This window comes from Canis lupus, unplaced genomic scaffold, assembly GCF_011100685.1.
Source record: "Canis lupus familiaris isolate Mischka breed German Shepherd unplaced genomic scaffold, alternate assembly UU_Cfam_GSD_1.0 chrUn_S2055H2254, whole genome shotgun sequence".
NCBI classification, from domain to species: domain Eukaryota; kingdom Metazoa; phylum Chordata; class Mammalia; order Carnivora; family Canidae; genus Canis; species Canis lupus.
Genome location: NW_023330933.1, coordinates 19,573 through 33,722, shown reverse-complemented (window position 1 = coordinate 33,722; position 14,150 = coordinate 19,573). Strand labels below are relative to the sequence as shown.

The 14,150-nt window shown below is 38.4% G+C and overlaps 1 protein-coding gene across 1 annotated transcript in view; it reads left to right on the top strand.

Moving 5' to 3' along the window:
• Nucleotides 1-14,150, top strand: part of LOC119878909 (adenylate cyclase type 2-like) — a 48,464-nt gene that overhangs the window by 18,280 nt on the left and 16,034 nt on the right. The window contains exons 8-9 of the mRNA XM_038589447.1: nucleotides 5,070-5,139; nucleotides 8,005-8,102. Of these exons, the coding sequence (XP_038445375.1) occupies nucleotides 5,070-5,139; nucleotides 8,005-8,102 (168 nt within the window). The remainder of the gene's footprint in view (nucleotides 1-5,069; nucleotides 5,140-8,004; nucleotides 8,103-14,150) is intronic.

The following is a 14,150-nucleotide window of genomic DNA, read 5'->3' as shown; positions in this document are numbered from 1 at the left end:
CCTTCTGTTAGGCTCAACTCTTTACCTCCTCTTGTTCCTCCCTTTGATGTCCTTCTGATCTTTGCATTTCCCCTGGAGGAGTCAATGGGGACTTCCTGGCTTGATGCATTATTCCTTTTTTTTCCTGCAATGGACAGGAAACAGTGATTTATATGCAGATTTTCGTGTCCGCAAGTTCATTTAGTCCCTTAGCAAGCATTTAGTGAAGGCTCAGCAGAGGCAGCCCGTGCTTGGCATCAGACATCCAAGACACAAGGCATGGTGTCACCTCTCAAAGCCCTGAAGGAGAGGAGAGAAACCAGCACACAGGTGCTCAGAGCAGGTGCCCGAGATTCTGACTGAGTCCTGATAGGCAAGGTGAGAGGAAAAAAGCATGATTGATACCTTCTGCACTGAGGTGACCTTCCAGAAACTTCTCTCAGGAGCCTCACTTTGGGAACAGGGAGGCCTCATAGTCTAAGGTGCCCAGACCATCCCCTCCCCAGGGGCATTTTTTTTCTCCAGAGGAGTAAGGCTTTCCTGTAAGACTAATTTCTTTCTTTTTTTTTTTTTTTAAGATTTTATTTATTTATTCATGAGAGACACAAAGAGAGAAGCAGAGATGTAGTCAGAGGGATAAGCAGGTTCCCCGAGGGGAGTCTAAGGTGGGACTTGATCCCAGGACTCCAGGACTATACCCTGAGCTGAAGGCAGACACTCAACCCCTGAGCCACTGAGAGGTCCCAAGACTAATTTCAGTAAAAGAGATGTGCTAGGTGATTATCTTCAAATCAGACTGCCATGTCAAGTTCTCCTACATTTGCCTTTTGGTTTTTTGTTTGTTTTTAAGAAAAAGCAACTAGAAAGAGGTAATGTGACAGTTCTAAGAGGGAAAAATATTGGCCTTCACACTGAAAAAAAGACCTGGTGAGTTAATGAAGATGGTGTGCCCCAAGTTTCAGTGTGTATGCTGGGCAGTGCAAATGCACAAATACAGGACAGCAGGACCAGAGGGTCTCAGACCACAGAGCTCAGGAAGGGCTGGTCTTCCACATGGTGAGAGCCTCTGTCCAGCAGCATTTCCTTAGGCCTTGCTTTCCTTGACCCTCTTTCCCAAATGCCCCGGGGTCTTAGTGCATCATCAAAGCCACCAAAGCTACAGGTTCAATATGCCCACACAGGTGAGATAGGTCAGCAGGGCCACCATACCCAAAGACCACGACCAGGGGCTACAACCACAGACCTTTACTTGGCACAGTTCTGGAGACTGTAGGTCCAAGGACCCTGGTCTTGGTTGGGTTCTGGTGAGAGTTCTTTCCTTGACTGGTGGAAGGTTGCCTTCCTGTTGTGTTCACAGGGCCTCTGCTTGAGGCTGGGCAGAGTGAGACAGCAACTGAGTGAGCTGTCATTCATTCCTTCCCACCGTTACGACCTCATTTAACTCTAATCATCTCCATAGAGGCCCCATCTCCACATAGAGCCACATTGGGGGCTGGACCTTCAACCTACGAATGGTGGGGACACAGATCCTCAGGCTGTAACAGTAGGAAAGTGGTCTTCCTTCTATTTTAGTGCCCTCTTGGCTGTAAGAACCTACATCCTTCCATTCCAGAATAATTCTGGGTAAGGATATGAGTGTACTCATTCCCCTCACTCAAGTCAGGATCTTATTTAGCATTTTCTTTGTTTGACTGGGCCTAGCACACAAAAAACTTGGTGTAAATTACTGGAGAGTCACTCACTGTATAGCACAGGGGTGAGGTTCATTTTCTTCATCCCACTGCCACCTGGGTCAGGAAGGATGTCAGGACACTGTATGTAACACACACGTTCTCCCTCCCTTCCTTCCCTCTCCTTTCCATTCTGTTCCCTCCTTTGCCTCTCTATTCCAATTCCCAAAAATAATATTTGACCTTATCAGCCCGCACTAATCTTTCCTATTCCAAATACCCAAATCACGTTTATAAACATTGGCGTTTCCTGCAAATCAGTGAAGGGAACTGCTCCATCTCTGAGAACCTACAGACGACAAAGCCTGTGGGAAGAATATACCCTTCTTCCTTGTGAGGGAAAGGTCGGAAAAACCCCATGCTCGTGGCTGAGGAAGCACAATATTAAGTACTAGGGACATGAGAAGTGAGACCTGGTCTCAAGAACTTCCTGTCTTCCTGTCCACCTGCAGGACACAGGCAGGTGATTGAGGCCCACAAGGGCCCTGCTGATTGAGGTGGAAATGCTTTTACTTCCTACCTGATAAATTTCACTCTTAGTTTACTTCCAAGCTTAGATGACCCAGGGGCATCTTGAAATTAGAATTTTCTTTCTCAATAATGAAAAAAAAAATGTTTTGAATAAGTTACCTGCATACATTATTCATAGTTTGATATTCATAATAAGTACACAGTTCTGAAGTGAATATGGTTAAATGTATCTCAGATTTTATTTTCCACTTGCCAGTCTCATCAAATAGGACAATACCATATTTCTGCACTTCATACTGTAATAAATACTAACAAAAGTTTATGTCCCTGATACCTAAAGCTTATAACCTTAAACCAAATACTTAAACCAAAAAGTATTTTTATAGTTCTTACTTTTTTTTCCCCAGGGGTTGAATTTTCTTTATTTTTTTTTTAATTTATATTCAATTAGCCAACATATAGTTCTTACTTTAAATGGCATTCATTCTAGAATACATTAGTGACTTCCGTACCTCAGTTGAAAGTGCACCATCTGTGGTGCAGATTTGGGGGGATGGTCCAGCTCATCATGGCGCACATGGGGTGTAAAGTCCTGGGTACAGAGCTCTCCAGGTGGACCTGGAGATGTCCCTCCCCCAGTGTGGTGGTCTCCTGGGTGAACTTGTCATTAGCCCTGATGAGAAGCATCAGTGTGCATTTAGAGACTCTGATCCAATATCAGTTGGTGACTACACTTGCCAGTTACAAGGTAAAGTGTAACAGTTGACTTGACCTTCTTTCCCTGATCCCCAAATCTCTATCTCCCAAATAAACCTCAGGGAGTCGGAATCCATAGACATCTGACCGGTGGTTTGGAAAAGTACCCCATTAATAAATTCATGTGAAATAAATAAATAATTTTTAAAAATAGCCAAACTTTGGAAGGAGCCACGATATCCTTTGATAGATGAATAAAGAAGATGTGGTCTATATATACAATGGAATAATACTCAGCCATCAGAAAGGATGCATACCCACCATTTGCTTCAACATGGATGGAACTGGAGGGTATTATGCTGAATGAAATAAGTCAATCAGAGAAGAACAGTCATCATATGGTTTCACTCATAAGGGGAATATAAGAAATAGTGAAAGGGATTATAAGAGAAAGGAGGGGAACTGAGTGGAGAAAAATTAGAGAGGAAGACAAACCATGAGAGACTTCTAACTAGAAGGGGAGGTGGTGGGGGAATGGGGTAATGGGGTGATGGGCATTAAGGAGGGCATGTGAGGGGATAAGCACTGGATGTTATACTATATGTTGGCAAATTGAATTTAAATAAAATATTTAAAAAGATAATTGATAAAAAAGAAAAACCTTATGATCTGATAAAGGAACTGACATCCCAGTAGGAAGGAAGGAAGGAAGGAAGGAAGGAAGGAAGGAAGGAAGGAAGGAAGGAAGGAAGAAAGAAAAAGAAAGAAAGAAGAAAGAAAGAAAGAAAGAAAGAAAGAAAGAAAGAAAGAAAGAAAGAAAGAAAGAAGAAAGAAAAAGAAAGAAAAGATTCATGTGAATTGATAACTGAACAGCTATAACAGTTTTTTAGAAATATACATAAAACATGATTTTACATCTAATGCCCTAATATATGTATGTACTCTCTCTCCCTGTATATTAATATGCAGGTATAGTAATAGATGTCACTATATGGTTGTATACACTTACAGATATATGCATATATACACATTATATAGAGACATATATAATGTATAGACATTTATAAATCAGGTTATTTTTTATTATAAAAGTATGTAGATTCTTAAGCATAATGACCCAAACCAGTCAGTAATATATTTTGCTGGTATTTATTTCTAGATTTTTTTTTTCTCTATACACAGACTTCCGTGTTTCCTTGTATTGCTGTGCTTGTAAATGTGAGAGTGTGTATCTTTCTATTTCACTCAGCTTTCTGTCATCAAATGTGCATTTATTTTATTACCAGGTGTGTGACCATACCAGGTATCACGTGCCTGGTTGGCTGGGTCTTTCACGAGGTGTCTCTCTTCCACTTGCCAGTGTATACAACATTCTAGAGAAGAGTTTTGTCCTTAAGCTCTTTATTTCCACTGCCTTCTCAAAACTGATTTCGGAAAGTCAGTGTGTGAGAATGCATACTTCATATAGTTTTTTATCTATTTTTCAACATCTAAGGGAATCTGTGTATATCACCTGTGTGCATTGATGTTTGCATTCGATGTACTACATTAGTGGTCTGAACCAATTGTTTATTGTATTAGCATTTTTACCCATTTTTTGAAAACTGCATTCAAGCAAAATATTTTACTTTATAGAAATGCAAAACATGACAATAAAAATATTTTCTGTAAGTGAAATAAGCAGGATCTTCTCTCACAGAATTTGAAGGATACTCTAAATGGTTTTTTGTTTTTTTGTTTTTTTTTTTTTTCTCTAAATGGTTTTGATGCTCTGATGTATTGCTTGCTATAGGCTAAGAAAAGCAGTGCTTCTCTATGAACCAGATTTTTCAGAGGATGAAACTACCATGTGATTTCAGTAAAACATCAGGGAATAAATTTATTGGTGAATATGAATCCTTTTGATGATTTATCTCCCTATTTATTTAATTTGGGTAATGTGAGTTTCAATTTGGTATGACAACTGGTTTGTAATAGTAATTTTCCAAGGAGGGCCATGCGTGTATAGGAGTATTATATTTGCACATCCCATTAGTCCTCGGTTCCATATCCCATTTTTTGGTATTATTTTTTAAATCTTCAATTTTGGATGATTTACAAGAAAGAAAGAAGAATGCATGTTATTTTTTTTAAGTTTCAGATCATTGGTTGGAAGTGTGGTTTTATGATATCTGTCTTTCTTTTTATTTCCAGGCAGTGGCTCAAGTCTGAAGACATTCAGAGAATCTCACTCCTGTTCTACAATAAAATACTAGAAAAAGAAGTAAGCTACATTTTTTCCCTGATCTTTTTTTCTGAAATGTGAATTTAAAAAAAAAAAACAACCCTTCATGAAGTTGTGCTCTTGTTTTGAGCAAGCAGCACTGACACTGCCTCTGACTGTATCAGACCTATTTGCAGCTTGTCCTGTGATGCTTCCATGCACTTATTCTTGTACTGTGTGTCTCATGACCGAGTTTCTCTCTGGCCAGTCATCCTGCTCAGCCCTCCTGGTAGGGAAAGAAACTGCAACAGGTTTGAGATCCGGGGCCACAGGGAGGGTACAGGAGCTCGTAACTGGCTTTCCCAATGGCATATTTTCTTAGAAAAGTCTTTAAAAGAAAACAAAATCCTTCCTGATAAAGTTGCAGTTTCCTTACACAAATCATTTTATTTTTTTTCATTTTATTTTTTTTAACAAAAATATGAGATATACATTCAACATCTGTTTGGGAGAATTAGAAACCCCAAACTTTTGGGATGCCTGGGTGGCTCAGTGGTTGAGTGTCTGCCTTTGGCTCAGGTTGTGATCCTGGGGTCATGGGATTGAGTCCCACATCAGGCTTCCCACAGGGGAGCCTGCTTCTCCCTCTGCCTGTGTCTCTGCCTCTCTCTGTGTGTCTCTCATGAATAAATAAATAAAATCTTTAGGAAAAAAAGAACTTCCAAACATTCAAATATTTGTTATCTAAATACTTTCTCATTGTGACCCCCCCTAAAGTAAGAGCTATGATAGGCTCAAATAAATAAGCAATATTTGGGCTTTACATGTCCAGCTTACCGTTGATTTGCTAAAATGAATTAAGTAATTATTGCCCAAAAAAACTGACGACTCTTAGAGGTCAGTTTTATTGTATTTGCCTTTTGTGTTGATCTAGAGAAAGGAACAAGTTAGAGATAATTTTTATCATCCAACTATATCATTACAGACTTATTTAAACAAAAGCTATTTTTATTAATGGCAAAAGTCACAGCACTGGTATTAAAATTCTGTTGAGGAAATTCAGTGCATTGTTTTATGAATATTGAAGAGAATATCCAAAATCCATCAGGGCTGGATTTAATAGTTGCACCCAAACTTCATTTTGTATTAGTGTTCAATGAGATCAATTCCCTGTTTATAACTCAACATTTTGACTACAGACCATTTACCAAAATGATGTTTCCTATAATTCATCATCATTATTGGCTATTTTATCCTTGAATAACTTTAAAATTATAAATACTGATAGTTACTTACTGTTTTAATGTTAAATGTTCCTGCTTGATAGAAGTCCAATTCCTTTATTAATACCGTGAAGAAATTCCAATTCATATCTCAACAGAAAGCCCAAAAGAAAGTAAAAGATAAGAATGCAGTTGAATGAATAGAATGTAATCACATTTCTGCAAATATGTGAATATAGCTTCTTCACCAGCATGTAAATTATCCTGGCTATCAAGTCACAAAATTCACACACACAAAAAATACTCAGGTAAACAGAAGGCCATCGTTCTTGGAAAATGCAGCTTTTGCTGATATTCCCCTGGTGTACATATTTGTGGAGGCCAATTTTGAGGCAAATTTTAGATAGCTTTGGGATTTAAGCTCACTTTCTGTCTACCTATCCCAGCCTGCTCTTCAGGCCAGCAGGAGGGGTAGAAGGCAGCAAGACATAGCACAAGAGAAACATCAGTAACCCCCCCCAAAGGTCAGTCATCTTACACTAAAACCCTGCAGGCTCAACCCAAGAAATGTGTACTATAACTTCCTACAATTTGGGCAGCCATCTACACAGATAGGGCTAATACCACCTGTCAGTATTGTCAGGAGGTTTCAAGAGCGTGGGCACAAAAATTGTTACTTCCTTTAGTTTTATGATAAAACCTCCTCTGGGGAGGCAGTATAGCTTCTGGTTTGGGAGTCTGGGTTTGGGAGCCAGTCCTCCTAGGTGAAATCCCAGGTTTTCCTATGTGCCATGTTTTCCTAAGAATGTGAATCCATCATTCTGGTATGAAGTTCCTTCATCCAAAAGTAGGGATGATAATAGTTTGAACTATTCCTCAGGCAGTTGTGGTACGGGTTAAATGAGTTCGTTCATGTAAAGCATTTAGAGTGCCTGTCACATAAGGGACAGAGGTCATTGCCATCATTGTGAGGGCAGTGCTGGCTGGCTGCTTTTGTTTCTGTGTGATTCAAGCATGGACAGCCCCTGGTGACAGCTACCCTGGTCTGTGTATTGCCCTGGATGTTATGAAAAGCTGCGTGAACCTGCTCGTTGCAGGGAAAGAGTCCATCGGCCAGGTCCAGGCGAGCACATGGAATGATCGTAGACCTAGAACTAAGCCCACTGGCCTGCTCTGTCTTACAAACTTCCTTGATACCTCAAAGTAGCATTGAGATGAATAATAACAAACAGGACTAAATTAAATAAATAAGGTGAGGAAATTGCATCTCCAAAATACTCTTCAAACGTAAAATATATGGATAGTCATTTGCTTTCCCCACACAGCTGTGGCCGTGAGATCCACAAGGGGACCAGGACCCTGCGAGGCTCACAGTCCTGCTGTCACTTTACTCACTCGTCCCTCTGGTCAGCCACTCTCTCCTTGCTGGCGTGATCCAGTTGCTGTGAAATGGGTTTCTGAACAGTTAGACTCAAAAATCCTGGTTTGGGGAAGAAACTCTTTCATGGCCTATTTGGAGGGAGGAAGTACTCATTGCCAGTGATGAATAGCCATTGTCCTTAGCTTGGGGTTTTTTTGTTTTTTAGTTTTTGGTTTTTTTGGCCACTTATGAATGTGATGCATGTACAGGTTGGCCACTGGCTGATGGTTTCAGCCCCTGTCTTAGGGAACGGCACTCATGGTTCCCTTCTTGTCCCTTTAGTACCGAGCCACTGCACTGCCAGCGTTTAAGTACTACGTCACCTGCGCCTGTCTCATATTCTTCTGCATCTTTATTGTACAGATTCTGGTATTACCAAAGTAAGTACCTGTGCGTCTCTGCTGGGACCCTCACCGGGTGTACTTCTCTCCTGGAACCCACTTATACTAAAGGATAATGACAGGGGGTGGATTGCTAAACAGAAGGTTCTATGACATGGGAGAGGGGCAGTTAAGTCAGTATCTGCAAAGTTAAGCAGCTCTTATTTTTTCATTGGGATAATAACGCTTTTCACTTCTCATTTCTTTTTTAATGAGTTGATCTCCAGTCTTGTTTGTTTTCCTTTGGGAAAACTGCCTCCTGTTTTTTGGAAAAGGGAGAAAAATGACTAAGAAGTGAATGAATGAATGAATGAATGAATGGGTGCATGAATAACTAATAGAGGACTTCATGACCCTGAAAGGAACAGTAAGGGGAAGAGTTTGTCTGAAAGAGGGCCTGAGCAATTGGGAAAATGGAGTTGCTATTTACAGGGAGGGAGAATCCTGGGGAAGGAGCGGGGCAGGGCAAGACATGAATCCAGGGCTCAGTCCTGGGCATCAAAGACTTGTGTCGGTATCTTACACATCCAAGCAGTGGAGCTTCACAGAGGGAGGGTGTGCGGAAGTCCAGGCTTCGTGGAGGAGCTGGGCGTGGAGTCATGATCTGGAACAGCCAGCACATGGGCAGTATTTAAACCCACTGGATGGGATGAGCTCACCTAAGAAATGAGTGTAAAAAGAAAAGACTGTGAACCTTCTGAGGGGATATATCTAAAACTTCAAAACCTCAGCCCTTACTGTTGCTGTGGAGTAGAAGCTTTTTACTCTGCCAAATATAATTCCTTCTCCCTTTTCCCAGGATGTCCAAAGGGGCCAGAACACCCCAAAGCTCCCAAGTCCTGTTAGCAGAGAAAGGCTACTGGGATCTGTAATGGCAATGGGCATTTAAATGCCTTTTGTCCTTTTCAGCTTTTGGTTTTTATTTTTTTACCAAATTCCCTTTCATTTTGAGGGTCTGCCACTGTCACTTGAGAGAGACAAGGGGATTTTAATTCCTGCATGCTAACGTAATAGTTAAAAGAAAAGCACTCTTCTCTGAGTTCTTACCATCCTTGCTGAATACCACGTAATAGGTGTGAACAGAGCATTGATGGGAGAAGGAGGTAAGGACAGAGAGGGAGGAGGGACATGGAAGTTATCACATTAAAAAGAATTCCAGAGATACCATTATTAGGGACACCTCAGGGGCTCAGTGATTGAGCATCTGCCTTCTGGTCAGGTCATGATCCTGGGGTCCCAGGATCAAGTCCTGCATCAGGCTCCCCACAGGTAACCTGCTTCTCCCTCTGCCTGTGTCTCTGCCTCTCTCTGTCTCACATGAATAAATAAACTCTTTTTGAAAAAAAAAAAGATACCATTATTAACCCCCAGAAATGGTTTATAATTAATACAACTTTCAGACATTTGGGGGATAGTGTATGGTTGTGCTGGATTTTTCCTGTCTGCAGAAGTGCTTCCTCATCCATGTCAGGACCACTTGTAAGTACATTGACCAGGGGAAAAACACAGAAAGGAGAAAAGACCTTGTCTAAAATCAGCCTTTTCCATACACTGTTTAACTGTACACTTGATTAAAGTGCCAATGTCAAAAATTATCACTAAAAAGTGTAATTCTTCTTGCCTCGTGACAGGGAAGAGTCAAGTTTGCTCTTCAGTGAGCATATAAATCAATTATGCTTGTGCATTAAAAAGAAACAGCTTTGCAACTAGAATGTTAATTAAAATTGATTGTGTTACACAAACATCTTGGTATGCTTAATGAGCCAGAGCATAGTTTTGATAGAGCAGGAAGGATAAATGGTTATAATTAAGAGCTTTTGGCCAACCATTACTTTACCTCATGATATTTCTTGTTCCCTGGGATAAGAGGTACATCCATTTGAATGCCAGTGTACTATGTACTTGAGCACTGGACAGCCACAGGTTTGAGCCACTCATGGTCTGAATCTCAGGTTGTGACATAATGTTCTATATACACAATCATATCAGCTACCAATACAGATAATTTTGACTTCCTTTCCAATGTGATGCCTTTTATTGCAACTTCTTGCCTAATTTCCCTGACTAATAACTGCAGCATAATTTCAATAGAAGTAGCCACAACGCATGTACATTCTTGTTCATGATCTCAGGAGGAAAACACTCAATATTTTATCATGAAATATAATGTGACCTGTGGATTTTTTTCATATGGGCCTTTATTAGGATCAAGGAAATCCCCTTTTAATCTTAGTTTGTTGAGTGCCTTTATAATAAAAGGGTGTCAGATTCTACAGCTATTGAGATGATCAAGTGGGTTTCTTTTTATTAATGTAGTGTATTATACATTAGTTGATTTTCAGATATTAAACCAACCTTGCATTTCTCAGATAAATCCCACTTTGTCATGTTATATAATCTTTTTTATATGTGACTAGATTTGGTTTCCTAATACTTTGTCAAGGTTCTTGTATCTGTATTTATAGGAGATGTTCGTCTCAGTTTTATTTTCTTGTGATATCTTTGTCTGGTGTTGGTTTGAGGGTGATACTGGCCTTATATAATCAGTTAGGAACTATTCTATCCTTTTCATTTTCTGGAAGAGTTTGTAAAAAAGTAGTAGAAATTCTTCTTTACCTGTTTTGTAGAATTCACCAGTGAAGCCATTTGTGTGTGAGCTTCTCTTTGCAAGTAATTTTTGGTTTGGGTTTTATTTCAATTTCCGATTCAATCTCTTTTATAGGTCTATTCAGATTTTCTGTTTCTTCCTGAGTCATGTCTGATAGTTTGTCATTGCTTACTTTTTTTAGTATTTAAATTCAATTTAGTTAAGATATAGTGTAGTATTAGTTTCAGGGGTAGAATTTAGTGATTCATCAGTGCATATAACACCCAGTGTTCATCAAGCACATCATATGCCCTCCTTAATGCTCATTACCCAGGTACCCCATCTCCCCACTCACCACCCCTCCAGCAACCCTCAGTTTGTTTGCTATAGATAAGAGGCTCTTATGCTTTGCCTCCCTTTCTGTTTGTATCTTGTTTTATTTTCCCTTCCTTCCCCTATGTTCATCTCTTTTGTTTCTTAAACTCCACATATGAGTGAAATCATATGGTATTTTTCTTTCTCTGACTGATTTATTTCACTTAGCATAATACTCTCTAGTTCCATCCAAGTTGTTGCAAATGGCAAGATTTCATTTTTCTGATGGCTGAGTAATATTCCACTGTGTGTGTGTGAATATATATATATATATACCATATATATATATATACACCATATTTTCTATGGTATATATGAAATATATGGTATATATATATGGTATATATATATATACCATATTTTCTTTGTTCATCCATCAGTTGATGGACATTTGGGCTCTTTTCATAACTATCTTACACTGTTGGTGGGAATGCAAATGGGTGTAGCCACTCTGCAACACAGTATGGAAGTTCCTCAAAAAGTTAAAAATAGAATAACCCTATGACCCAGCAATTGCACTACTATTTACCCAAAGGACACAAAAATATTGATTCAAAGGGACACATGCACTGTGATTTTTATAGCTGCATTATCAACAGCACAAGGGATGCATTTTATTTTATTTTTTTTAAGATTTTATTTATTTCCGAGAGAGAGAGCACAAGTCCAAGGAAGAGGGAGAAGGAGAAGCAGGCTCCCCACTGAGCAGGGACCAAACGCGCCCCCCGCCCACCAGGACCCTGGGATCGTGACCTGAGCTGAAGGCAGATGTTTAACTGACTGAGCCACCCAGACACCCCCAAGGGATGCATTTTAAATACAAAAGGCATTTGGGATGGAACTTGAAGGATAGAAAATATGTATCATCTAAACAACATGAGAAGGCTACTGCACATGTAGTAATAGCAAAGTAGACATGAGGGAAAGAAGTATTAATAGAGACATAGACATTGAATAATGAGGGCAAATCATCAGAAAGCATAGAATTATGAAATGTGCAGAATGCCTAAAACAGCTATGACATACATAAAAGGAAAAAAATGTTTAAATCAAAGAGTTTGATAAATCTGTAGTCACAATTAGACTTTTAATATCCCTTTTACAAACCTTACCATGTAAATAAGGATATAGCAAATATGAGAAAGATTATTTACTTCTTGAAACTGACATTCCCAGAATATGAACCCAGCTGTAAAATACATGTGATTTTAAACTGCACGTGGAACATGGCCAAAATATATGCCAGGCCATAAAAGCATCTTGACAAATTTGAAAAGATTGAAATAAATTTGAAAAGATAAAAAAAAAATCTTACACTGTGATACTGAACCATACCACAATCAAAATAGAAATGAGGAAGAATAGAATATCTGAAGTATCCCCAGATATTTCAGTATTAGACTATATACCTTTGAATAACTCTGAGCCAAAAAATCATGAGAGAAATTAGAAAATATCTTAGACATCAAAATATAACCTACCCAAAGGTGTGGAATGTAGCTTAAAGCACTAATTTAGAGAGAAATTTGTAGCTTTAGGATGCTTATATTAGAAAAGAAGAAAGGGTTAAAACTTGTCTAAGTTTTGACCTAGGAAGCCAGAAAAAGATGAGCAAATCAAGTATATGGGAATAAATACTAAAGATGGAATACATCTATAAAATAGAAAACAACCAATACAGAAAATTAATAAAACACAAGCAGGTTCTTTGAAAAAGTTTAAAAATTCCAAAAAAAAAAAAGAAAAGAAAAAAAGAAAAAGTTTTAAAATTCCTAAACCACTACTAGCAAGACTGATCAAGAAAGAGATAATCACAGAGCACCCAGACTAATGACATGAGGAATAAAAGAGGATTCACTGTAGACATTGCTGGGATAAATATGGAATATTACAAATTACTCCAGACCAAAAAGATTTATAATTTACATAAAATGGGTAAATTCCTTGAAAACAACCCTACCCAAGTGGACATGTAATGAGATAGAAAATTTTAATGGGTGTTTATTAAATTTATTAAATTTGTTTTTTTAAACCTTCTTACAAAGAAAACCTCCTATATTTGTGGTGATTTCTTTGTGAATTCTATGGAGCATTTTAAGAAAATAAAAAGGAAGGATTTGGTCAAATATTGTCAAATTGCATAATTGTGAGTGGATTAAAATGTCCTATCCATGAAAAGAGGCTCAAAGATTGAGGCTAAAACCAAAGGCCACCTCTGTATTAGGTACAGGAGATTTCCAAAATTAAAAGACAAGAAAGGTTGAAAATAAAGGATGGAAAACAGCTATTCTGGGAAACAGCTTACAGGAAAAAAGAAAGCTGTGGGAATAAAATTTTCTGACGACATGGAATCAAGTGGAAGATATTCAGCACAAGAAAAAGAAAGCCTTGTAATAATGGTACAGTCACCAAGAAAACTTAATAGTCATAAATCTTCGGTTACTCCAGCATCTCTTTGAAATAAATAAAGAAAAACTATTAGATTGTTCAGATATATTGGCAAACCCACAAGCCTCACCGGAAATAGTAATGCATTCTAAAATTGACAGACCAAATTGAACCATTAAGTCAGCCCACTGGGAACTTGACTAACTCATCCGGCTCTCACAATAGACATATTTAGGGAATATGCTTTGTTACCAGTGAAAGGAAATACATAACATTTTAAGAAATCTATAAGCTATAATAGAAGTAGATTGTGCTCATCACACCCTAGAAGAAAAGTAAATTGTCAAAGTAGAAATAATAGAAACCGCACTCTCTGATAAAATCTAATGAAATTAGAAATAGCAGGGACAGACCAAAAATAATCTCCTTGTGGAATTTATAAATTAGACTTCTGAATAACTTTTCAATTAAAAGGAAATGGAAATTGAAATTAGAGGCTTTTTGGAGAAGAATGACAGTAAGTAACTACAAATCAAAAGCTATAGGATTTGGCTAAAGCAGTAGTTATAGGAATATTTATGCCCTTAAATGCATTTATTAGAAAATGCAAAAGATTGGCAATAAATAGCTGTCAAGGAAAAAGTAATATAAGTTTGTGTAAAGAAGGAGGAAGCAATTGTTAAAATTTAAATCAGAAA